Below are 26,476 nucleotides of genomic sequence, written 5' to 3' on the forward strand. Positions count from 1 at the left end.
AACTAATCTAAATTATTGTCACTTTCATTTTTTTTTTTTTATTATTTTTGAAATCCTATTTATGAAGGTCGCTTTCTAAGGTGAGCTTGACACTCACAATATGGCGGACAAGCTAACGTGTCGTTTCTACAAGGTGTCGCAGTCGATTTGTTTACGATAGAGGGCGCTGTCGCTAACAGAGTGAAAAAACAGTCAAACAACAGCTGGCGGTTAGCAAGCGCCACGGAGCGGGACTCTTGAAATTATTAACAGTTTGCCAGACTTTTTTAAGGTATTTCAGCTATGAATAGTCAGACAGAAATAAATATGTGATTAGTTCAAAAGATGCCTAGCCAAAACAATACAGTAATGGGTTTATTTTTGCTTCAAACTGACGTTTAAGAATTAATTCTCGAGATGAAACTGAACGCTTAGTTCGTCGTCTAACAGTCTCTCAGTATTTTGGACGCTAACTAGCTAAGAAACGAAGAACAGCCACTGCAAAGTGGGCACTATGCCTCCTAAGAAGCAGCAGCTGAAGCCGACAGCAGCCAACGTCTCCAGCTCACTGGACCTGGAGTCTGAGGACCTCAGCCTGGAGACAACGGTGCCTACCACCGAGGATGTGTCTTCGTCCGACGAGCAACGCAACGGCTCCCAGAAGGTGACCCGCCAGCTGATCGAGAGGAAGGAGCTGCTGCACACCCTCCAGCTGCTGAAAATAGAACTTTCTCAAAAGAACCTCATCATAGACAACATGAAGGCTGACCACATGTCAAAGGTACCTGGACAGAGAGCTGGGAGAGAGTAGAGGTGGACTCGCCTCAGCGCTTTCTTCATACTTGTCGTATTTTAAAGCTACTAGCCAGGCTGCTCTATAAAATCAAATAAACGCACTTTTATTGCGTTAAAGAACAACAAGTGATAGTCTTTTTATTTTACCGCTTCTTTGTAAACATCCACTTTTCAAAAACCAACCTTTCTCACGTACATGCTTCTGATGACATCACACAAGGCTTAAAGCAGCTAATAAGGGCTCCTTCAAGTGCACCCATTTCAATCCATCAATCAGTCTCTTTATTCATGTTAAACAAATAGGCCTGTAATCCAAGACCGCTTAGCCAACAACAGCATAAACAAGCGTCAATGTTAGTTTGGCTGATTTAAAATTAAATTACTATTTGATTACCTTTCTGTTTATAACCATGCAATAAAAAAAATATTGATTGTCCATCAAACAGAGCATCTGTAGCGCATTTCTGCTGATGAAGAAGTAGGAACTGAAAGCGAGGTGGGGTCATTTCAACCGTCAGAAATGTTTGCCGACATTTTGTTTAATGTCTGTAGAACATTTCTGAAAGGTTTTTATTTTTTGCATCACATCACCATTGGGGACTAGAAAGGTCGAGCTCACTGGATGCAAAGTACTGACTTACTTTTGTCTCCATGTATAAATTTTTCTGTACACTCAAATGCTTCTGTACATGCGGGTATTTTTATGTTGCAGGTCGAGGAACTGGAGGAAAAGCTAAATGACGTCATACATCAAAAACAAGTGTTGTCCCTTAAACTGGACAGCCAGCTTAAGCTCACACAAGAAGAAAACAAGTAAGAAGCAGTAGTAGTTATACAGTAGATGATACACCTTTGTCTTACTGATGCTATGTCTTCTTTTCTTTTAGAGAATAAATTCCTAACGGAAAAAATATGTGTGAGCAAAAAGACTAACAGTTATTCTATTGGTTCTTTGCAAAAGTGAAAAATGGTTTGAAATACATTGGATTTTTTTGTTGTTTGTTGTTTTTCTTGTTTGATGGTGTTTTACTTTTTACATGCAGCAAAAAAAAAAAAAGTTGTTGGAAGGAAGTGTTGAGCAGCTTGACGCCAGAGGTAGCTGCGCTAACTAACAAACGCCGTGTTCACCAGGAAGCAGCAGGCTCTGCGCAAGCAGGAGATGGAGACCATCCTGCTGAGGCAGCAGCAGCTGGAGGAGACGAACCGCCAGCTGTGTGAGAAGGCCGGAGAGCTGCGGCGGTCTCTCCGAGATCTGGACATTCCCCAGGACCGCTACCAGGAGCTCCGCGGCGTGCCCGACGACAGAATCAGCATCCAGGAATATGTAGCCGTAAGTACGTGGGAGCGTCCCCGTGTTGACGTTTCCCCTGCTGATAGCTGAGCCCCTCTTTTCAAAAGGCTGAAAACTCGCAACATGGCGACTCTTCTCTTTGTCTCCTGCGTTCAGATGCGTTTCTATGAGGCTGTGACTCCTCTCCGCTCTCAACTGGCTCAGCTCGGTGAGCAGAGGAGCTACCTGGCCGAGGAGCTGGACGTACACAGAAACAAGATGAAGCTTTTGATGGAGGTAGATGAGAGAAATATCACTCGCCATTCGTAATCTTTTTGAAATGATCTTATGTGACATATAGTGGACATATTACTGGGAGAAACCAAAGTTGCGAGCTGCAACCCTGCAGGCACGAATAGCGACGACAAGTTCAACTTCGTTCAGATTGACTCAGTCGCTTCAATGCCTTAGAGCTAAAGACATCTTCAGTAAAAAAAAAAAAAAACTCTACATCCAAACAGAAAGCTTCTATAAAAACATCCATATATTTGATGCTTCGTAATATTTCTTTTGTTGCTTATTCAGGGAACACAGTTCTGCTACAACAATTATTTTTTTCCCACTTTAAGAATCTTCAGATGTTTGCTGACTTCTTTTTTGTTTGTTTGTTTGTTTGTTTGTTTGCTTTTGTGGCACTGACATCAAATGAGCATCTCTGTGAAACAATTTCAACATTTGGCCCGTATTCGACATTATCCTTCAGAGCTACGAGGAAGAGCGGCGGCTGCGCTCTGAGCTGGAGCTGAGGAGCCAGAGGCTGACCTTAGAGCTGGCCGACACCAAGCAGAACATCCAGCAGGGCGACTATCGCAGAGAGAACTACCCAAATATCAAGCGGTGAGAGTTTGTGTGTGTGCGTGCGCGTGTGTGTGAGATGATTCCTCTGCATCTAGATTTCTTAGATTTTTTAGAGCAAAAATACTAAAAAACATTTGAAAAGAGGTTTAAGTTGTTCAGTATTAGTTAAAAAAAATAAAAAAAACTATTAAAAAGCTGCATGCTGTTAATATCTTTTCTTATATTTCATAAAGACACATTTTACTGGTTTAAAGATTCAAACTTTTGAGGGATGAAGTTTATGAGCCATTCAAATAGAAAATACTAGAGATGTGCCGATCAGGTTTTGTCCTGCCGATTCCGATCACCCATGATCACCGATACCGATCACATAATTTTTATTTTTTTAATTATTATCTCTACCTGTTACATTATGTGAAAAAAGGAACCATGAACTCACCTTAATTTAGACAAAAACTTGTTTTTAATAACTTTTTCCAAGAAAAAAACAAAACAGGCATTGTGCCAATTGTACTGCTATTGATAATACTATCTTTAACAGACTGAAAACATATGAAGGCTCTGAAGAGGCTAAATAATGCAAAAAGTCAAAATAAAACCTCTCAACATTGCCAAAGAAATTTAAGTATAAAACTTAACATTCAAAGGCAAATACAGGTTTCATTACAATAAACAATCCTGAGTTACTGCATGAAAACTTCCTGATAGCATGGCGGCTAGCTGATTACTGCTAGTTCTGATTGGCTGTTTCTGACTGAGCGGAGTAATTATGCAGAACTGGGAGGAGATCGATTATTTTTTTTAGAGATTATCTGTCTCATGTTAGGACAGCGAAAGTTTTAATATGTATGTAAAATGTATTTTTTTAAGTTAGATGCTGCAGCTTTAAACAGAGGTTCGGTGTGAAAGTCACTGCCAGGTGGAGCAGAAGCGGCCCTATGGTGAACCAGCGGTTCAACAGCGAGAGCAAAACCAGCGTCTTACATCGCAGCTCGAAGACATAAATAATTTTGCGGGTTATTTGTTTAGCTTTCTGACCGTCATGCTAATCCGGGTGAGTGTTTGTAGCTGTGCGCTGCTTTACCTGCTATCTGATCCTCCATATGTCTTTTTTCTTTACTGCAGTGAGCCTCAATGTAGCCATACGCCATCAAATATGGCATTGTTTTTATGCCATATTAGATTGGTTGTGTTGATGCATTTTGATGTGCTTCAATTTTCCGCCGTAACACGCAAACTTCCCCATTCACTCAGTGCGTTATAGTTCCTCATCGCTTAGGATTTGTTGCTGCGCGTTTGCGCAGTGTGAAGGAAAGAGGAGACCAGCTGCACAGACAGACTGCGAAATGAGAAGCAGGTGATCGGTTTGTGTGATCGGCAACAAGAGACCGTGATCGGCGATCACCGATCATACACTTTTTCACGGAAATCGGCCGATCGATCGGCACACCTCTAGAAAATACAGGCTATATATGTCTTTAAATTTGTTGCTACTTTTGCATATCTTCAGTAAAGGTTGTATTGTACAAAAGGCATAAAAGTACCACTTGAATACATATAATACCTTATTTTCTTTATTATTTAATTTGGAATGAGTATGAATAATGCTTATTAAGTGCTTTCATTTAAGAAGCACTTAGTTCTTTTTATTAGTCTTTTTATTTTGCACAATGTAGCATCAGCTTTTTATTTTTTACTATTTTTTTTATGCGCCGTCTCTTTGTCCTCGTCTTGATCATTAGCTCCACTTTATACCAGACTAGCTTTTAGCCGCTAACGATATTTTAAACTATAATATGGAAGGAGATTTTAAAGTGCACTAATTTTCCTTCAGAATGGGGGGGGGGAAAATTTCTAACACAGTATAGAACTTTCACAAAAGTATTTACATATGTAATATTTTATGAAAATAACTCGTTCGTATTCCAAAAGCTTGTTTCAGATGCAGCTTTTCTAAATGCAACTACTAATAATTTCCTTCCATCAATAATGTTTTGCATGATGTTGAAAACCGGCATTTGCAAGTCGCACATGAAGCTGCATGTTTTGTGTTCCACTGTAACGACACAGGGAGCGCGATAACTTTGAAATGGAGCTGAAGGAGTTGAAGAGGAAGTTTGAGACGGTGGACTTGTCTCAAGCTGCGCTGACCAGAGAACGGGACACACTGAGCAATGAGGTGCTTCACGTTAAACCCAGTTTATATGGCTTAAATGTCGTTCAATTTTTAGTATGTGTGCACATGTCTGAGTTTGAAGAAAGTGTGAAAACATCTCTCAGCAAATTTGAAAAAAATAAATCCTAATTGTGCTAAAACATGTTTAATCAAATTTGATTTCAGGCAGTGAGGGGGAATAAAAGGGTTGAAATTGTGCCTATGGAAACCTGAGCTGTAAAATATTTGTCTAACTTGGATCATTGATAAAGTCAAATTTTTTTCTTTCTGAAACTCATTGAGATTGTCAAAATGATCAATGAACCCTAAAAATGAAAAGATATGTTAGTTAGAATCCCCAAACTAACATAACAACTGAATCTTTGGTCCGCTCATTGACTCCTTCTCCTTTAACCTCATTGCCCACCAGGTGGCGACATTGCAGCAGTCAGTGACTCTCCTGCAGAAGGACAAGGAGTACCTGAACAGGCAAAACATGGAGCTCAGCATCCGCTGTGCACACCAAGAAGATCGCGTAGACAGACTGCAGGTCCGAGAGGCTTCGTCCTGTAAACAAAGCATTCGGGAGTGGGAGGCGGTCACATGACTTGCTCCTACTTCTTGTTTTTGACCTGCAGGTACAACTGGAAGATACGAAGAAAGCCAGGGAGAACACGTATGAAAAATATGTAGCATCCAGGTCAGATTCACATCAGTCACAGAAAGCTCATGTTCCACTTCGTTCTGCTGCGAAACTTTACTTAAAACACTTAAACATTTTCCTCTTGATCTGGTTAACTGGAAGAGAACCTTTAACCTAAAGAATTAGTGATTTTATTCTTATATTCTCCTTATTTGTCCACCGCAGAGACTACTATAAGTCAGAATACGAGAAGAAGCTCAGAGAGGAGTTGGAGAACATCAGACTGAAAACCAGTCAGGAGATCGAGAACCTGCAGAGAAGCTCCAGAGAACTGTACGAGAGGGAGAACAGGTCTGAAATCTGAAATATTTAATACTAAATATTAAAGACTGTCATCTTGATAACGTGTATTTCGATTCCTAGCTTGATTTTATTGTAATTGCCTGCCGTATTGGCATAATTGGCCAATTATGCCAATACGGCATAATACGGCATATTGCCAATTATGCCAACTGGCCCTCTGCATTCAAGAACGTGCTTCCACATTCTTGAATGCTTACATATTCACCTTCATTAACTGCAATGCTGTTTGCTGAAACGGTAAATTATACATAACTACTTATTGGGAACCTGAGTGCTCGGAGGTCGTGTGAGGGCTTCCCGTCTGTAACGGCGCGTTGGTTTCCGTTTGCAGGAATTTGCGCGAAGCCAGAGACAATGCAGTCCTGGAGAAAGACCGAGCCGCCGCCGCCGAGAAGGACGCTCAGGCGAGATACGACCAGCTGCTGGAGCAGTGAGTGTTTTTTATCAGTCATCAGTCACACGCGCCACACATAAATGCAGTTTCTCTGGAAAGTATGCGCCGCATGCGTCGGAAAACAGCGAAGATATATCGCAGCGCATGCACCGCGCTGCATTTTCTAAAAAAAGTTATAGTGGCATCTAACTCTGCTGCTCATTCAGGTTTTTGAAAGTCCTTATCGTCGTTCTGTACGCTAAGAGTCAGCTTGAATAGCAGGAAGCAGTTTCCTTTTGAGTTTTTTAGGAGTCAGTCATCTCAGCCGGTGTCATAAATCCACGCTTATTCACTCTGAAGGATGAACAGTGTTTATTTCCATTGAGCTGCCATTGATGCATGAGAGAAGAAAAATAACTGAAAATATTGCAAATATAACTACCACTTCAGCTAAAACAGAAAGTTATTTACCCAGAGCTTATCACAAATAAACATCAAGAATTACACGTGTGTTACTAATCAGTAAATATCTACTCACTACTAGGGGAGCACTGATAAATCGGCTCTGATTTCCTTCATTTTTGGAGATCTGTGATCGGCCGATACTTTCATGCGAAGCCAATCTTCTCCACCCATCTTATCTACCCGAGCGAAGATCTAAAAAAACAACCACTGTCCTCTACTGCTCTGCCGTGAGAGAGGTTTGACTGATAGACACACACACCAGACCATGTCTGCATGTTTGCAATTATCAATAGTCACGCCACTGTTGACGACTCGGCCACTTGCTTGCTATGTTTTGCAACATTTCGGACAAAGAAAATCGGTACCGGTCAAAATCGTAATCGGCAAGTCAGGCTCGTTAAAGAAAACTGCAATCGGTACTCACCGCTGCTTCACTAAAGAAAAGAAAAAAAAATTCATTTAAATATGCACCCTACCTATTGAAGATAACTATATAACCACCTGGGAAAGAACACTAAAGATGATGATAATTGATTGACAAAAAAAGTCTCAGAGTTTTCCAAAAGCAGAAAGTGTCGACTTGTGACTTTATTGGATGATTTTTATCTAAAAAGTTTGTTCCTCTTTAACCGATAGCCGAAAAACCTCCGCTCCAAATAATAATAAAAAATAAACATTGGTTCCACCCTGTACATTTGCACATATGAATTTTGAAAATCTGATTGTAATAATTGTATTACAAACAAAAATTATTTCTGCCTTACTTCAACTTATTGATTGTAACTTGACACTCTGTGGAGAAATGACGGGCATTACATGAGTTTTGGACAAACTTTGCCCCAAATAGGCAAAAACATACAATGTGGGACAAACGGAACCGAATATCCGGGAACTGGGCAATCTTTTTTTTTTTTTTTTGTCTGGAGGGGAAAACATTTTACTGGAAGTGTGTTGAAAAACCACGTGTCTCAGTTTCACAGCAATCTCCCTTCAGGGATGGATCAGTGCAGTGAGAAGGCCATAACCCACGACTGATATTTCCACATTCATTTGTCTCTTGCTTGTATTCACTTCCGAGGTTAAAACTCGGCAGGTCCCATTCAGCGGTCAAACACCCCGATCGGCGTTTAAATCCGTGGTTAAGTAAACATTATTTCAAATCTTTTCTGGGGTTTTAAATGAGCTAAATAAGGCGATGAATTTCATTTTATCCAGCTCTACCCAAAACACTCTTTCACATGAGCTGTTAGGCTTGTGAGAAAATAAAGAACGAGAGCTGAGGGAGATTCTGCTTTCTTCTTGTTTCAGGAGTTTGCTTTGGGAAAATCTCCAAACGGCCCTACAAGACTTGCAGAGAAAAAAAAGTTCTGTAGTTTAAGTTCCCATCTGATAACCAGTGTGTTCATCTTTCTCCACTGGATCTCTGCATTCCTCTTAAAATCCTGAATGCATCCGAAATTTCACTAGCAGCTCTGGAATTGCATTCGTCCACACTGACCACTTTTACACTGGTTTGTTTTTCCAAGCTTTCATTTTGATGTAGGGATTTTTCGTCACTTATTAGTCATTGTTTGTGTTCCTGTATGAATTGGAGTTTGGACAGAGTGACATTTTGCTTTCCTGTCTAATCCCTGTGGAAAGAATGAAACGCGCTCTCTGTCCTTTGTTTACGGAATTAAAATCACAACATTCTTGTCGTGAAAGAGATATGTCAGTAGCCGCAGCTTTGAAGGTGATTTTATGACGAGATTTAAGTTTGGTAACCTTGTTGTAAAACGCAGGGAAGTCACATAAAACAGCTGTAAAACTTTAACCAACATTTTGTTTCGCTTGCTTCACTATAAGTCAAGTTAAATATAAGGTGTATGACATAGTAAGTTATTAAGCTATCTATTATATACTGCTCAAAAAAATAAAGGGAACACTTAAGCAACACAATATAACTCCAAGTAAATCAAACTTCTGTGAAATCAAACTGGCCACTTAGGAAGCAACACTGATTGACCCGACAAGGGTCCCTGTTGTCAATCAGTGTTGCTTCCTAAGTGGCCAGTTTGATTTCACAGAAGTTTGATTTACTTGGAGTTATATTGTGTTGCTTAAGTGTTCCCTTTATTTTTTTTTTGAGCAGTGTATTTTTCATAATTGAGATAAGTCTTAGCTCGAAATCCTAACGCTTTAAAACGGTGGCAACAACGTTGAGTTTCTTTGACGTCAAGAAACTCTGGCTTCCAGGCTTCAGTAGGAATTTTGTTCCCAACTGGAACCAGTTTGCCAGGCTCAGTGCTCCCTTTCTGTGGAAACGCAAAGAACTTGTTGCAGACGAAGTGCCGGATGCAAACAGCTTTGAAGAAGCAGAGCTAAACAAAGCCACATCATCAGCGCAGAAACTGTCTGTTAGGAGAACAAAGACGGAAAAAGAAAAGTCAGATTCAGGAGCTTTGATTCTGGCTTTTATGTATGTACTTTATTTCTGCTGTTGCCAACAGAGACGATTAAACACAATTGTGTTTTACATTTTACAAACTTTGCATCGTTAATTTATAGATGGTAAAGATTTTGCCCCTGTAGGCATCTGCAAAAAAACAAAACCTTCCCAAGTGTTTTTTGTCTAGTTTCTAGTACATTTGAAATAAGACACGACTAACTTAGAAATAACTTTTCAGGAAGGTATAGAGCTTGATTTAAGTAAATAATTCCTTAATATTTATTTTAAAAAAAAATACTAGTTCCATTTGATATATGGGAAAAATATCTTGTTGTAAGTGAAATAATCTGCTTTTATAGAATCAATATAAAGGAGTTTTTACTTAAAACAACCTCCTGTATCTTGCTGAAAGGTTACTTGTAAGTTTCTCTTACTTCAAGTGTACAAAGATATTTGCACTAGAAACTAGACCAAAAACCGATTAGTAAGATTTCATGTTTCTGCAGTGTGGGAATTCCCTTCGTAATCTCTGAAAATGTTTTCCCATCCCTGTCTGTTGGTCATCAAAATGTTGATATATTTGGCGATTTGGCTATCACAAAAAAAAAAAAAGAAACAACAAAAAAACAACCTGTGTTCTTAAATAGTTCAACAGATATCTTTATTGTATCCGTTTATGTTCAGCTTCAATTCCTGTGTGTGTCAGAACTCAGCTGCAGTCTGTCACTGGTGAACGTCATGGGCGTGGCGTTAAGTAGGCGGCTGCGGTTTTCCGGGTCTTTCTAAATAACCACATGAAAACTTTACTAGAACTCCATAAGGAAGTCGGAGGGTAGACCCAGGAAGACTCACTGCTGAAAAATCTCACTCTCATCAGCTGGAGATTTTAACTGCCAGCCTGACCGCAGGATCCTTTTGAAACTTGCTGGGTTTGAAAAGAGAAGTAGATGTTGCTCTTTAGTTATTTCCCCCAGTAATTAGTGTCTGTCGCTGCTACAGGCAACAATTTCCGCGTCAGTTTAGACACTGAAGGTCCCGCCGGGTCATGGCCTTTCTTGGAAGTTTCCAGTCTTGGACAACAGTCGCAATAAGATATTCTGAGATTTCACACAAACACACACAAAACGTGCTCGCTGACATATTTTCAACTTGGATTTAGTTTTTTATGGAAGCAGGTGTAACTTTCCATGCTATTAGGTGCATTTTGATTCAGTTTACTTTGTATTTTATTTTGTCAAACAAGCTCAATAATTAATATTATTGAAGGGCGATTTTGTTTACAAAGACATCATGATTCATCTTTTATTTTATGGTTTTGGTTGTCTGTTGTTTCATTTATTGCTGTTTCGGTTGACGTGTTTTATTTTGGATAGCTAAAATTTAGGTTATTGGCTTATCGCAATAATACTTACTGGGACAATTTATGGTCCAGCAACATTTGTTATTGTGACAGGGCTAGTCATGGGGTACATTAAGTAGCAGGGCATAATTTTCAAATGACGACAAAAAAAAAAAACAAGCAAAAAAAAAAAAAAAAAAGAATCATTTTAAGTTGTTTTGCAAATACCATTCTGATAAGTGTGGCACAGATGTGTTTTTAATCCTGTTTAATCTGAAACCCATAAATAAAATAACAGTCCAACCAGCGATTATATCATCTGGAAATAGAAGCAATGACACAACTGCAAACTTCATTAACCAGAGAAGTAGCAAAGATGACTCTGGAGGATCTACAGTGATCCATTGCTCAGGTAGACAAAAATAATTACTCATATCAAAACCATATGGGGAATGTGTTGGAATGGTGAAGTCCATCTATGAAAAGACTTGAAAGTAGCTGTTTCCAGATGCCGTCCATCCAATCTGACTGAGTTTAAGCAATTTGGGTAAGAAAAATGGCCAAATATTTCAAGTTCTGGATGTCCAAAACCAATAGAGATAAAATCCAAAAAGTGAAAATTAGCATTGTCTTTTTTTTTTTTTTTCTGTTTGTTTTATTTGTGAAAAGAAAAATTAGAACACATTACGCACTGTGTTGGTCTGTCACATAAATTCCCGGTAAAAAGCTCAATGTTTGCCGATGTAATGTGACAAAAAAAAAAGGTTAAATATTGTGAACGCTTTTGGAAGGCACTGTAGATATGCACACACAGCAGCAGCAACAACAGCAGCGGTAGCGTCCCTGCCCTGCGTTACTACTGCATACCAGTCATTTGTCCGAATCCAAACCACCAGCTGTTGGTGTTTCCATGCACTCAAACACACATAAACTTCGCTCACCCTCTCGCTCCCCCTCTGCTGCGATCACATTCTTTCTCTGCGTCGCATCGCATGCCAGCAGTGACAGATGCTAGCCTCAAGCCCTTAACCCCTAACCCGACGCATGCCACTATTTTTGGGGCGAAGAACGAGCAGGACGAGCTTGAAAAGGCGTCAGACACCGAGTGCAAGCTCGGATGTCCGTGGTGGGCCTCCTTACACAGGATAACGCACCGCCTACTTTCCCTTAAACAAATAAATACCCACATTTGTTCAGTTTTCACTTTCGCCTTTAAAGGAAGCTAAACAGTTATTTTCGCCAAATCCTCACAAGTCTCGATATTGCTGCACTTAGAGTTTTTTTTTATCTTTAAAATGACAGGAAGTCAACAATGTGTCTAAAAAAAATTTTGTTTTTTTTTTTTGTTGTTTTTTTTTCACTATTGGGAAGTGGAGCTTCTTTGCTCAGAGATGGCAGCTGCCATTTATAAAAGAAGGCATAAAATTTCAACCATGTGTACTTGTCGGTCCATGTGAGCGCACAGCTCCAGCCTGCCTTCCGTGGGTGATGAAATCTCATCAGGTCAGCTGTAATCGAGAGTTATTAATATTATCCAGCCGTCCGCCATGGCTTGATGGAGCCTGTGCCCGCGTGCTTGAGCGCAGCTTGAGGACCGTTTCCAACCGGAGAAATAAAGATAAAAGCCTAAGATAAAAGCCGATTTTGTGTAAATAAAGCAACTTATTCTCAGTTAAAGATAATAAAAAAATTTGAAAAATTTAAAAATAAAAAAAACAGTTCTGGGGGAAAATATGAACATGAAATGTCTGCTCATCCAAAAAAAAAAAAAACAAATACATGACTTAACGCTTTTCTAGTGAAAATGTTTCTTTGGGTTTTTTCTCTTCTTTTTTTTTTGTTTCAGTTTGAAACAAATTTGAATATCAGACAGAAATAAGCCAGGTAAAATTAAAAACCAGTTTTCTAATAAATATTTCATTATTTAAGTGAAAGAGTTACCCAAACCCAGCCTCACCCTTGAGAAAAGTGTTTGCCTCCTCAACATAATTGGCCGGTTGTGCCAGAGTTGACCTGAGATCGAACTCAATGGCCAACACCCGGGGCCTCGTGACTGCCTGACCTGTAAAATCTAGAAAGATGTGAATTAATCCGGTCCGATGACTCTAATTGACCAAAAAAAAACAAAAAACAAAAGATGATTTATGGAAATTCAAGAACACGCAAGAAACAATTGAATTAATGTGTAACGGTCTGAAAAGGGTCACAAAGCCATTTTCAGGCTTCGTACCTCCTCTAAGCCACATATTTCCCCTCAGCGATGGAGAAATTACGGAGTAGCCATCCAATCAGAATTACTCTGCAAGCATCAATGACTCATCAGGGGTTCACAAAAGTACCCAGAACAACATGTAAGGCACTTCATGCCTAAAATACTTCAGCTAAGGTCAACGTTCATGACTCAACAAAAGTGGTTTAGTTATGTTCTCTTGCAGATTGGTCTGGATAGTGTCTTTTTTTTTTATCCTTAACTGATGAGTTTCTCATTGGAAAACTGTCTTTTGTACTTATTCGTGTTATGTTTGTTCTTTAATGTTTCTTTAAAAAAAAAAAGAAGAAATAAATCTGTAAGGAGACAATTCCCTTTTCACAACGCTGCACATCCTGTCTCCTTTTCTTCGTTTCAATAAATTGTTAAAGAGCAAAAAAACACCGCGTTGATGCCAGGCAGAAGCACCGAAGATCAAACAAGATTATAATGTGCCTTAAGCGGACTTGGGGAATGATTCACTGCTTAGCTTACCTGCGAGAGGTTATCTCATGTAATATGTTTTACTGCCAAACATGGATGCCACTTCAGTGCTTCCCATGAATTGTTTATTGCTCAAGGCATACCAACCAATCTCTATATTTTTTTTTTTTTTGGTCAATTTCCAAACATGGAGAGGTAAGACAGCATGCCATGTGACCTGGATGTTCATTTATTTCATCACTAGATATGCCTGCTCAACCAGGCAGCTTAAAGCCGAGGTTGGCTTTTGTGTTAAACGCTCCTGTAAAACACCTACAGCGTTTTGTTTCCACAGATCGCCTTAATCTGTCTGCACAAAAGCCCGTGATCTCAGGGTTTTTTTTTTTTTGTTCAGTCCACGTGCTCGCAGTAATTTATCGGGACGTGTGGTTACATGCGTTTCGCTCACTGCTCTTATTCCGCAGGTTTCGTCAGCTCCAGCTGGGCACTGACAGCCGGGTGGCGGAGCTGTCCAACCAGGCCAAGCTGCACTCCTTCGAAGCCGAGCGCGCTCACTTGCTCAAGGAGGAGACGGCGAAGGCGCTAGCTCAGTGCCAGGTGGAGTGTGAGAAACAGCAGAAGAAGCTTGAGGTACTCAGACGCCAAAAAAAAAAAAAAGATAGGAGTGATTTGGCATCACGTCAGTTGTCTTGTCAGACACGTGTATGATCTCCTCTTAGGCCGCAGCATTATAAAATAAAATTGTTAGATGATTGGCTTAGTTTTTATTATTTGGACAAAATCCTCTTTTTCAGACATACACAAATTTCTATTATTCAATAGCAACAGAGTCATATTGGAATGATCCCCTATGTTTTTTTTTTTGTTTGTTTTATTTTTTTTGCAATAATTTATTACCAGAGAAGCAGAACCAAACATGGAGAAGCTGCGTTCAGCTTCTATGCACCACAAATCTGGAACAAACTTCCAGAAAACGGCAGAAGAACCGAAAACCTGAGTTTCTTTAAATCCAGACTAAAACCCCGCCTGTTTACATTTGCTTTCCAACCACAATAAATGAAACATTTTGATGTGTAATGATGGCACTTGCCAAAATGTAATGTTTACTGGTTTTCTCAGTTGTTTGACTGTGCTGTCTTCTTTGACTTTGTGTTTTTGTGTCTTTGTGATGTCAAGCACTTTGAACTGCCTTGTTGCTGAAATGTGCTACACAAATAAACTTGATTGATTGATTGTGACAGAAATTCAGACCGTCTAACGCGCACACGTGTTGCATAACCAAACTTTTGCAAAGTATTAATTTTGAAGTGTGAACTTCCTGATGAGGCACCGGTTTTCTTTCTGGAGAACTGTTCAAAAGCATCTGAGCTTGCAGTTGTATTTCGACATCCGACTGCTCCCACCCGCAGGCGTTTTAGTTTATTGCGATGAAGCCTTTGTTGGAGCTGGGATATTTTTCAGAATAAAATATGTATTGTTACGACATGCCGTTCGTGCTGGTTTTACGGGTAGACATGCTACGCTGATGATAAAGGTGGTGTGTACTTCTTAAGTAAAAGATCACATTTTTTAAGTTAATTCAAATGCAGCAACACTGATTGTTGTTGGTCTTTCTGGCACGGTACCTGTCGCTTTAACTGCTTCATATCTGCCACAAGAAGAGCTTTATCCAAGTAAATGTTTCATTTGCTTCGTCACGTTTTGATTTTAATTTCAGTTGCACAAAATGGTGCAAATAAATAGTTTGTTCTTCCTCTTTATCTTTCTTTCCCTCAGTTATTGACTCAAGAGTTTTACAGGCTCCAAACGTCGTCCGAGAAGCGGGTGGCGGAGCTTCAAGCCCAGAATGCCGAGCAGGCGTCCCGACTGGAGACATACGAGAAACTGGAGCAAGAGTTGGACCAGGTTACCATGCAGGCGGCTGAAAGTAAGCTCACAGCTCTGCCGTTGCTCAGGCAGGAAGTAAAACAACAAAAAGGAATGTTCAAATCCATACATTTGAGTTAAGCAGCAGAGAATGTGGCAATTTGTGGGGATCAATGAGAAAAGATCGTCAAAATAAATATAGTAATCGATTCCAGTTTCCTTTGAACTCGTTTGCAAATACAGGTGCAACTCGATAAACTACAATGTTATTTGTTCATTTATAATTTATAATTATGACGCATCATGTAGAATAATTACACCCAGGCTGATGTTTTAAGGCCTTTATTTCTGTTTGTTGTGATGATTTTTCTCTCAAAGCTAATAAAACATCCATATAATCTTAAAGAGCTGACAGAGCAGCTTCTGATGATCTATGCAGAGCTTGAAATATGGAACCGACCTTGGGGGCAGGGGGGAGGGGCATCTCGTCACTTTCTGAATAGATAATTATTTTGTCTTAAATATTCTGAGAATGTTGCCAAATCTTGTTAAATGTTTTGTGAGAACCCACAAGGGGTAAGTATGGAGCATGTACCAGAATATCTGTCTTAATCTGAAACTGGTAAAGCTAATAAACATCATGTCACATTGGATCAGGTGTTTTGAATAAAAATGAGTAATCAGGAAAAAAAAAAAAGAATAAGGAGCTAAATTCATCCAATACAGGCTATCTTAACAACTTCCAACCTCAGCAGTTTTGTATTTGAAAAAGAAAGCATTTGGTAATTATTATTTATTTACTCTGATGTGAATCAAAAGATCCATAAGGTAGCTAGCTATTATGGCAGGGAGTTTTAGCATGTGTGCATGCTTGGCTGAAAGGGTTTTAAAGGCAAATACAGGAAAACTTTATCTATGAGATGTTATGTTATTTAAAGCTGCAGTATGTAACTTTGACAGAAACATGTTTTTTTTTTTACGCATTTGTTAAAACTGACCATATGTTGTGCCAGCATAATTGGTGAGTCATTTGAGTAGGCCTGTCGCGATAAACGATAAATCAATTAATCGGACGGTAAATTAAACCTATCGACCTCATTTTAATTATCGTCTCTTCCGGCCTTTTTTCTTTCTGTTGATGACACTGAATGAAAGAAGGCTCAGCTCCGGTGCTCTCCACTGACCTTCCCTTCCTCATCTCCTTAGTCTAATGTCCAGCGCACATTACACAAGTTGTCAGCCCATTTTCAGGTGTGGTCTTTCCTGAGAGAGACGACACCTTAGCCGACAGAAATCCCAGGTATAACGGTTCAATCGGGTTCGTCGTGCCGTGTGGTGTCCAGCCACATGGGCACAAAATAATGGCTACAAGTCCATTTAACTAATTTTAAAACCAGGCATTAATCAATGCTTTACTAGAATCTACCTGTGATGTATGTGGCTAGAGTCAGCGTAAAGTCCTGACTGAATGAAAACCACTATAACCTATTTATGTCACATTAACAAAGAATAGCTGAAAACTTACCGGGTTTATCAACTGCGGTAGCAATTTGGCTCCAACTCCTCTCCTTGTCCTTTATTCTTTGCACAAAATGTTGAATACACATTAATGTTGTTTCCACATATCTCCAATGTCCGCTGGACTTCGTGTTGCGCCGTGTCAGCTGTTTGGGATTCCCCTCCGTAATTTCCCCTCAGAAAGCACGGAGGAGAATCCGCGCTTTCTGATTGGCTACCTGTCACATTCAGTGTTAAAGGTGGAGGAACTCAAATGACTTGAGTTCCTCCACCTCCTCCCATCGCTTCCATTTCCATGTGCAGAAATGTGACTGTTGTTTAACTCTTGCCAATCAGAGCCAGGAGGAGGGTCTTAGCGCTGTCAATAATGCTCGTGTATGTGCTGTAACTGTGCTAATGGCGGCAAAACAATTTTTTATGCTGCCATCGGTGGCTATGCTAACTTGCCTGCGCATTCATGGCAGGCTACGCTGTGCGCTAAGAACCTAAATTGACAAACGACCCTCATATATACTCGTATGATTTACTAAGATGTACTTTTACTTGCACAGAACGAAGACACGTATGTTATGCTCGTACTTGGAGATGTTTGTAAACTGTATTTGCATCTTACCAGTTGAGAATGAGGAGGAGGCAGAGAGAGTTCTGTTCTCATATGGATACGGCGCAAATGTTCCCACAACGGCCAAAAGAAGACTGAAGCAAAGGTAAAGTACAAGACATCTCATTCATTGTTCTCTTACCAAATTGATGGCCTCTGTTTGCACAACATGAAAAAAAAAAAAAACTTAATAAAAGTGTTTAAAACTTGAGTCGGTCATATTGACTTATATTCATCTTAATTTCTGTTATTGGTCAGCATCTGCCCTCTGTGCAGTAGCACTATTAATGCCACAGTCAGCTGTGTTTTAATTAAAACCTGATGGAGTTAAACGGAAACCTGCTCAATGACGTTGAAACTTTGAAGCATCCTTTAAAACACCACTTTCAATCCCAGTAACTGTCTCAGAGGAACATTTGGCTTCTTTTCAGGATAAACGTCCCTTAATTGTTTGAGTTCAAGTGTATTTCAGCAGTGTGCGTCTGTTCTAGATAATCCTGAAACTTTGATTTCCAGTGACATGCAAATGAAGACGAGTGTGATCTTGTTAATGTTGTAAATTCTGTGTGTGCGTGTGTGTGTTCCTCTGGTACGCAGCGTTCATCTGGCTCGCCGGGTGCTGCAACTCGAGAGGCAGAACACCTCACTGAGGAGGGACCTGGACAGACACCAGAACCAGACAGGGCAGATGTCTCAGGAGGTACACTCACACAGAGAAACACACACTGCATCCACAGGTGTGTGTCTGCCTGGGGAACATCTTTGTTGCAATAGGTCTAATGTATTATTAATGTTTTTAGCAAATAGAATCAAGCACATACATGCCAACACGCTTGTTTTCTCACCACCACGACTCTCCCACAGTAATGCAGACTCTGGTTGCTTCACAGCTATCAACGTCAGTTTGATTTGCAACCACAAATAAGTCAAGAGTCGGGAAATTCAGAATTTGCATCTTGAAGTTTAGTTTCACTTTGCTCCTTGATAAGATGCTAACACGTAGCATCTTGTGGCATTTCTTTACCAATCAAAATCCGCTAAAAGCTGGACTCTGATTAAAACTAAAATATAAAAAGATACAAGAACAACATTAAATGTTTTCTTTTTATTTCTCATTAATTATTCGTATTAAGCGTAGAGGTGACGTCACACTGTGTGCGAGTACAATTGCTGTAAAACTGAGTTTTACTCTTTTAAAACAAATACAGGCAACAAAGTCCCTTTAGAGTACAAGTATGTCGCAAAATCGTTTGAACAGTGTGAAAAAGTTTGATATTTGTAGTTGTACTGTCACACCAAATGTCCTGGGTGGATAGGGGACCATCAGACTGTGTAGCAGATGTTATTTCAGCCACTGAGCTGCAATTATGACAACATTGCGTCAGTCCAGCATTACATAAATAGACAGAAACACCTGAGACAACGTGAAACCTCAAAGGAATTCTGGGAAGTTTACCAGTATCACAGCAATAACATCAAAAGCGGCAAATTTAATCATCATCCGTTGGTCTTAAAGTTAAGACAGAAACAAAAATTCATTGCATATTTTTATTCGTCCTGTTACACGCACAACTTTTACTAGATATCATCACTCGCCACATGGCTTATCAGTAAGAGTCTTCAAAGCCATTTTTGTTTTTTTTACTTTTTTCCAACTTCTAAAACGAAGCCAGGAAAATGACAAGTTGTTCAAGAACCGACAATAGAGTTTGTATGAGCCCAGTCTCTGTACCTGTCACACTTGTTGACACGATGAATGGAAAATGGAGTCAAAATCCATGACAGCGTCGCTCTTCACTCTCCAAACAAACTCTATGCACCGATCACCGACCCTTTGTTGTCTTTGGCAACTCGTGTGCGTTCATGTGCGTGCAGCAACAATACGGCTTCGGTCTTGGATTTGCGCGTCGGACTTGGCGGTCACGTGGCCGCCACTCGTGCACCGTTGTCTCAAAGTCATCCGTTGAGGGTTGAGGCTATGAGCTGCCGGTGTGCTCACTTTTTTTTTTTTTTTTTCCCACTAGCTGCCGCTGCTTAGTTAATCTGAGGAAAGCTTGTGTAAAGTCGGAGTGGAGTGACCGGCCAGATCGAAGTCTAAATAGGCCCGGCTTTCAGCTGTCAGCCGAGATTGACTGGTACCCGTCTGGAATACCTCATGATTCATCGAGTATAAAAGAAAAGAGTGAAAAATGACATTTCCTTTTCACTTGAAAAGAGCCAGGGTGTTACCCTCTTAGCCACCCACACAGATGCCCTGACTAACTCGCTATTGTTCTCACTCCTCCACCTAGCCGGTATTCACTACTGACTTGCAATAAAAATGGCTTAATGTGTAACAGCCAAACTTTATTTGTTGATTTTAAGAACTATAGTGACTAAGAGACACTGCGGATGCTTTTAGTTGAAAATGCAACCCAGGTATGTCGGGGGAGGGGGAGGGAAACACTTTTCTGTCAATTCATCACGCCAGCTGATATGAATGATACATTACAAAGGAAAATTATTCAATTAGGTCAAACTGGATTTTATTTGAGAATATCAGATTTGGGGGGGAGGGGGAAAAAACGGCTTTAAATACTGTGCAAAAATCAACTAAGTAAGAAAAGTACTTTCCCTTCCGCTTTGAAAATATGCACCGTTTTGTTGTTGCACCAGCACATAAAATTATATTCAACAAAATGCGGACATGGTTTTATTATGCCGTGTCAGAGTCAGACCCTGTAAGAAGAAATGTACAAAATTAAAATGACTGCTCTGTCACTTGTGTTTTCAACCCCAGCTGTCTGCGGCCAACCAGCTGCTGCAGCAGACTCAGCAGCCTTACAGCTTCCTGATCGAGACGGTGAGAGAAAAGGATGCGGCGATCAGGGTGCTGAGGGAGCGCGTCTCCTCTCTCGAGGACGACGTCAGGTGCGTCTTCCTCCTCGACGCATGCACGGACGTATGCGCGCATCATTCGGTGGAAGTTTGCTTTCTTTCTGTAACCTGTTCTTCACCTGCCGTATCTCCCCCCGTTTCCTGGGCGTCTGCTGCTTTATCATCGTCTCTCATCTTTTGTCTCTCTATCTGATAGAGCCCGTTTTACTTTCTCACACACATGCACCTGCTTGGTATTGACCTATATTCCTGCTGTTGCCCACTGTTTTTTTGTGCTGCTTGACAAATATGCAAGCTGACAGACTGCAGGTTTTCGCTTGCTGATCGCTACCACTGTGCGCTCACCTGGGGCAAGCAGGAATACGGGCAAAAAAAAAAAAGTCCTTTTTTTAAACGCTGTCAAGCTTCTCGATCCTCCTCGCATCTGTCAGGGAAGCTGAAGTCTCCCTGTGGCTGTGCGGGACTATCTGTTGCAAACAGAGACAGACCTCTCAGGAGATTGTCATTTCATGTTTGGGTCTCTTTGATAGAACGAGTTTAAATCCCCCTTTTTTTTTTTCCTCTCCTGCAGATTCCTTTGAACGGTGATCAGACTGTTGCTTTAAGATTGATTTGCTTTCAAAGTGCACCGCCACAAGTTCCAGCTTGTTTTACAGACCTAGATGGAAAAATGTTAACAGCGCAGTAATATGTTGGTTGTAATTTTTTTGAAATTCGTGACTTACTCTAATTAGCTGGTGATGAAGCAAACACCTGTCTTTAATACTCGTTTTATGTTCTTGGTTTTGTTTTCCCTTCAGGCTAAAACAGAGCAAGAAAATGTTTTTTTTTGTTTGTTTTTTTATATTCTGTATGCCTTTATGAATATGTTGAGCCTAATCCTTGCTGACCCTGAAGACAACTGAAGTGTAGTTTAATCAAAACTACAAATATCTGCTGCAAATATAACCATTTTACAAGAGGTGCTTCAGAAAACCGTGTGCTATTACAGAAATCATTTTCTATTTGGTCTGATTTGTTAATGTTCTCCGCCTGCAGTTCTTTGAGGAAAGAGCGAAATGCTTTGCAGCAAGTGAAGAATGACATGTCAGCCGACCTGGAGCGCCTTCTCAACAATAAAGAGGTAGGCATAGTGGCAATGATCATAGTAATATTTTTGATGAGTTTTGAAAGAGAAGTCAAAAAACATTTTTATTTTGTGTTTTCAGCTGGATAGTGGAAATACTCATCCTTACCATTTGTGGGAAAATTACGCTATTCAAGGCCAAAGCCTACTAACACAGTGAATGTGTTTTTTTTGTTTGATTCCCGGTTTGTTCTGTTGAAAAAAACACCAGAAGTTTGGTAGAAACAGTAAAGTTTGGTGGTTATATACACAAACAGATTCATATCTGTCACATATCCAACACCCCATGCGCTTCAGCTGTCAATTTCGAGGACAAAGATCCTGCGAGCGTACATAAACACATAAAAAAAAAGAAGTCCTTTAATCGTCAGAATAAATGTGTAACAGGAGTGAATGAATGAGTGAGTTTCTGCAGTAGAGGAAGAAAGCGGTGCTGTCGCTCTGTACTCCTAACTGCCCTGATTTATATCTGTTATGCAGTAAATTTGTTCATAATTGCTTAATTCAATCAAATTATGGCCAGTATAATCACTCTTTAAATAGGATTTAAATCAATGGTTAATCGTAGTGAAATATTTCTACTCTGCAATCTACTGTTTCTTGTTTTACTTGAGGTAATGGTTCAACAGTCCAGGAGAAATTTATTGGGTCATCATCTAAATGTGAGAAAATCACATAAAAGTTAATAGGTTAAATAGTAATTTGATCCACCAACACAATTAAATAACATTCTTTCATGGACATGTTTAGTAACTGAATGTACGCAAGCTATGGCAGGCTAACTGTATCAGATGTCTGTGTTTTGCGATTTTTAAAAAATTATTATTATTATTTACAGGTTACACGCCTCCACTAATATTTTGTTCAATTTCTTGTAAAGCTCAAGCAAATGCTCTTCTTGATGAACAATCTTCCTGTTGTGGTTCTGGATGGTTATTCATTCTCATTGACAGAACTGACATAGTTCATTCACACACTGGTTCGATTTTATACCAAATTCACAGCTTTCAAGCACAATTTTAAAACTTTAGGTTGTGTTTCATAAAGGTTATTGTAGGTGTTTCAAGTTAGCCTATTTTCATCTTTTTCAAAACCTGTTTGTATGTTTTGGATTCCTATCTTGTTGTAGCAAACTTGACCAGACCTTTGACCTTTTATCTAAAACAACTTAATCTTTTTTTTAAAATAAATACATCAAATATTTTATACATACAGTGTAAGAGTGACTTCACTAAACTTTTTTTGTTTTAAACAGAAAGAACATCGCACATTTAAACAACAATTTGTGTGGAAAAAGATATTAATAATTGACCAAGTGGTTAGATATTATCAAGTTTCATTTTATCAGCTAATTGATAAGCTTGACTAATTTTTCTTTTTTATCACACTGTGTGTTGCAGTCCTTCCTGTCAGACTGCGTGTGTATGTGTACACATCGGAGTGTGTCTCCAATCCAGCCGTTTGCTTTACAAAGTATGTGCACCGTCATAGACAGCTGTTCCCCAGCTCGGCTGTTTGGGATGCCACCATGATGTGTGTGTGTTGTGTGTGTGTGTGTGCGTTTATGCATGTATGTGACATGCCGAGGCTCATGTCCTCAGATGTGATAAATAGAACCGTGAAATTACCCACCCCCCCCCCCCCCCCCACTGTCCTGCTGGTTGCACCTCTGCAGACCCTTTAAGCTCGCCGAACTGCTTTACAAGCCATGTGTTATCAGATTCTCAACGACGCTGATTTTTAAGTAAATACGACAAAGGAGAAGATTAATATTTATAATATAAAAGAGAGTTTCTCATACTTTTCTGTTTATCCATTAAGTGCCTACATCTACGGCGATTATTATTATTTATTTTATTTTTTATTTTTTTTATAACGTCCGCGACTCTCCAGGAGTTGGCAATAATGAAGCAGGCCCTGATCGGCTTGCAGTCCGGGCTGAGAGTGGACCCAGACCTGTTTGGAGCTGGTAACGGCGCTACGAGGGCCTCTGGAACAGCAAAGCAGAAGTCCAAACGTGTCGGCGGGACCGACGATGAGGAATCATCAGACAAGCCCAAACCTACTGTTTTTGTAAGCGTTGGTCACACCCTTTAATGAGTCACACCAATTTCACCAGCGAGGACAAAAGCTGAGACAAAAGAACACTCGAGTCTGACATGAAATAATTAATTGCTTTCCTGTCGTTATTATTATTAACCTTTTTATTTCACCAGAAAAAAGAAATCCCTTTCAGATTAAGCATCTCTTTTTACAAGAGAATCCTGGCCAAGACCGGTCCTGGTTAGTTTCATTTAAGCTCTTTAGCGAAGTCCATCCGAGTAGAGAAGAGCTCTGGAGCAAGTCCCAGAAGTGATCCGAAACCACTAATAGTCCAAATATAGACTCTGAGCAGTGATCGGAAGGTTAAACAGTAAAAGACTTTTTTTCCCCCCTATTCAATAAATGCATAAAATTAACAACTTTGACGTATAAACATGTCAGTCAACAGCATGCTCTTTGATGCACTTTTAGGAGTTTAATAAAAAGCCAGATGAAGTTGAGGAGTGAAAACTAGTTCTCAAATGATCTGTTTAAAGAACAAGCCAAAGCTGGAAGATGCAATAAACCAGTTGTGCAAGTGTGCACACCCTTAAAATGATTCTGCTAAATCACCATTTGATCCATCCAACTGCTCAGCTACTCGGACCGTGGACATTGTCAAATGTAGTTCTGGGTTAAGGCTCAAACATTCAGTCCAACGTCTCAAGGTTTGGGGGGGGAAAAAAAAAAAAAAAAAGACCAGTGTTAGCTATTTACATCTTCACCTACCTTGACGACGAAACCCCAGTTTGATCGGAGGAAAACCAGCACCGCCATGTTCCCCTGTGGTGAAAGACAGACATACCATTTGTAAATAAGTTCTAAGTTTGTTATTGTTAGGTTTTAAGTTTGGTTTCGTCACATTGTCCCACAAGGCTTTAGGAGATATTGGCAAAGCTTAGATGTTTTTTAATTCATAATCCCTAGAATATAATTCATTCTTTCGACTTGCTAGTCAAGACATTTGAAGAACGCAGGAGATTGTTGACTCATGTAGAAAAAAAACAAAGACTCATTTCATTAGAAATCCTTGCAGCTCCTCCAGTCTTCTCCCTGCTGTTTATTTCTGTAAGTTATTAGCTGTGGTTTTTACATCTAAATTGTACAGGGATACATGCCACATTATTTGTGTGGGACTTGAGAAAAGGTTGCATTTTAATGAGGGTGTTTACGCTTGTTAACCAGTAAATAGGAATTATCTTGTAATTCCTTCATTTTCTTTCGGATTCAAAACAACATTTTATATCAAGGAACCTACAGTACTTTTTTTTTTCCAATTTAGGAAGAAATTGGAACGACCATGTCAGACCTCAATGAAAAACAGAAGATGGTGTTAGCCATGAAAAGTCTTAATTGGTTCATGGGTTGTTGGCTCAGATGAAAATCAATAAGGTTTTTTATAAATTTCTTCTCTCTGTTTTGTTTGCAGACCAAAAAAGAAGCTCCTGATTGGTACCAAAGGCCAAAGCAGAAATACAAATAAAATTCACACAATGGCACTCACTCAGGATTTAAACAACTGTACATTTCAGTACTCTAAACCTATTTTTTTTATTGTAAATTGTGTTACCTTTTAACAACTTTTCAAATACAAAACTAGAACCAGTAGCTATCTGTGTTGGAGTTTTTTTTGTTGTTGTTGTACTATTACTCACCAATTGCACCAAAATTCCTTTTATGTTGGCAGCATTTGGTTTGACACCCTTCGTTCCTCATCTTTTTCTGGCGACACTTGCTGGTTGCTACAGACAAACAACACTGCAGAAACCTTAGCCTTTGATTTGCACTAGCTGAAACTCCTTTGGCTTTAAATATAGACATACTAGGCATGCCTTTATCATTTCAGACCATGTTCTGATTGGTGTCATATTAAACTCAGTCACACGGCTGCTGTGAAAGCCTGGCTGTGACATTTTCAACTGTTTTCTGTTAACACTTCAAAATATTAAATACAAAATGGTGCAAATACAGCTTCCATTTCCTGGTTGACATGACTCACGGTCTTTCCTAATTGACCTTTAGTATTTTTCTTTTGACTGTGGAGATTGAGCAGATTAATGACGACTTTATGATGTGAAGAAATCACTGGTTTGGTTGTGCAAGCACATTTGAGTTTTGTCATCAGAAGCTGTGCAAGAACCGGACTGAATGATGGCTTCTCTGTCTCAAGAGAACATCTGAGGTTGTTCTTCAGGACTGAAATTACAATAGCAATATCCTAGTAAAAGCACACTTGTACTAGGTACTTCATCAATATATTTTATTTGAATTTTATGTAAAAGAATATATAGTCCAAAGTTTTTATTTCAAATAAAAATGTAGACAGGAATCCTTTTGTATTTAGTCCCTTTAGTTTGTTACCCTTAAATAAAATCGAGTGGACTAAGGGAATGATTACTTTTGTAATTCAAAGAATGGTCTTTTTCCACCAAAAAAATGCATATTGACATTTTTACTAAGGAAAAATTGAATATCTCAAAGGCTGTTTGGGAAAAACTACCAGAAAACTCCAAAAATGCTGAAACCCCGAGTTCTTTTAAATCAAAGCTAAAAACATCTGTTAAGTTTCCTTTATTTTAAGTAAAATATCATTAGTCTGTTCCATCTGCTTTTTACATTTATTCATTATACCACTTAAATGTAATGGGTGTTTTATTGTAAGCATGTAACAAATGTGTTCTGCAGATGATTTATATCTTATAAACTAAACCATATATATAGTGTGTTTATGTATAACATTTCATAATCACATTGAACAAATGTAAATGTATACATTTGTTCTCTGTTGACCCAGTGGTATATTTCCTGGAAGTACATCAAAGAAATGTTCTTAAATGTCAGTATTTCCTGAAATTTGAGAAACAGGAAATGCTCTTAAAGGAAAAATCTCGAATGGGCTTTACTTCATAATCTTTCCTAGGATGCAGTTTTCCGTGTTTCTTGTGCACTTTATTTTTATTTTTTTGCTTCCACTCAACTTTCCACTAATACACTCAAATGCATCACTCAATGAACGAACAGCTTTTTCAATAATGAGATTTTACTG

The 26,476-nt window shown here is 39.4% G+C and overlaps 1 protein-coding gene across 1 annotated transcript; it reads left to right on the plus strand.

Annotated features, from left to right (window-relative positions):
* Positions 1 to 83: 83 nt before the first annotated feature.
* On the plus strand, positions 84 to 25,038 carry pibf1 (progesterone immunomodulatory binding factor 1). Its single transcript, XM_008429272.3, has 18 exons — positions 84 to 760; positions 1,487 to 1,587; positions 1,906 to 2,104; positions 2,222 to 2,341; positions 2,808 to 2,941; positions 4,973 to 5,081; positions 5,488 to 5,607; positions 5,696 to 5,757; positions 5,926 to 6,051; positions 6,395 to 6,493; positions 13,825 to 13,990; positions 15,137 to 15,287; positions 17,361 to 17,451; positions 17,943 to 18,045; positions 20,125 to 20,255; positions 21,261 to 21,345; positions 23,242 to 23,421; positions 24,860 to 25,038. Exons 1-18 carry the CDS (start codon positions 494 to 496, stop codon positions 24,911 to 24,913), a joined length of 2,298 nt encoding a protein of 765 aa, XP_008427494.1. The 5' UTR covers positions 84 to 493; the 3' UTR covers positions 24,914 to 25,038.
* Positions 25,039 to 26,476: the final 1,438 nt, after the last annotated feature.

This window comes from Poecilia reticulata, chromosome 15, assembly GCF_904066995.2.
Source record: "Poecilia reticulata chromosome 15, P_reticulata-male-v2, whole genome shotgun sequence".
In the NCBI taxonomy this organism is placed as follows: domain Eukaryota; kingdom Metazoa; phylum Chordata; class Actinopteri; order Cyprinodontiformes; family Poeciliidae; genus Poecilia; species Poecilia reticulata.

What these genes read in the sequence shown, in the direction of transcription:
- pibf1 (XM_008429272.3), top strand. Translation starts at nt 494, where the DNA reads ATGCCTCCTAAGAAGCAGCAGCTGAAGCCGACAGCAGCCAACGTCTCC. An exon ending in CTCACACAAGAAGAAAACAA is followed by an intron (nt 1,588 to 1,905) that starts GTAAGAAGCAGT and finishes CGTGTTCACCAG; the next exon opens with GAAGCAGCAGGCTCTGCGCA. An exon ending in AAAAGAAGACTGAAGCAAAG is followed by an intron (nt 17,452 to 17,942) that starts GTAAAGTACAAG and finishes TCTGGTACGCAG; the next exon opens with CGTTCATCTGGCTCGCCGGG.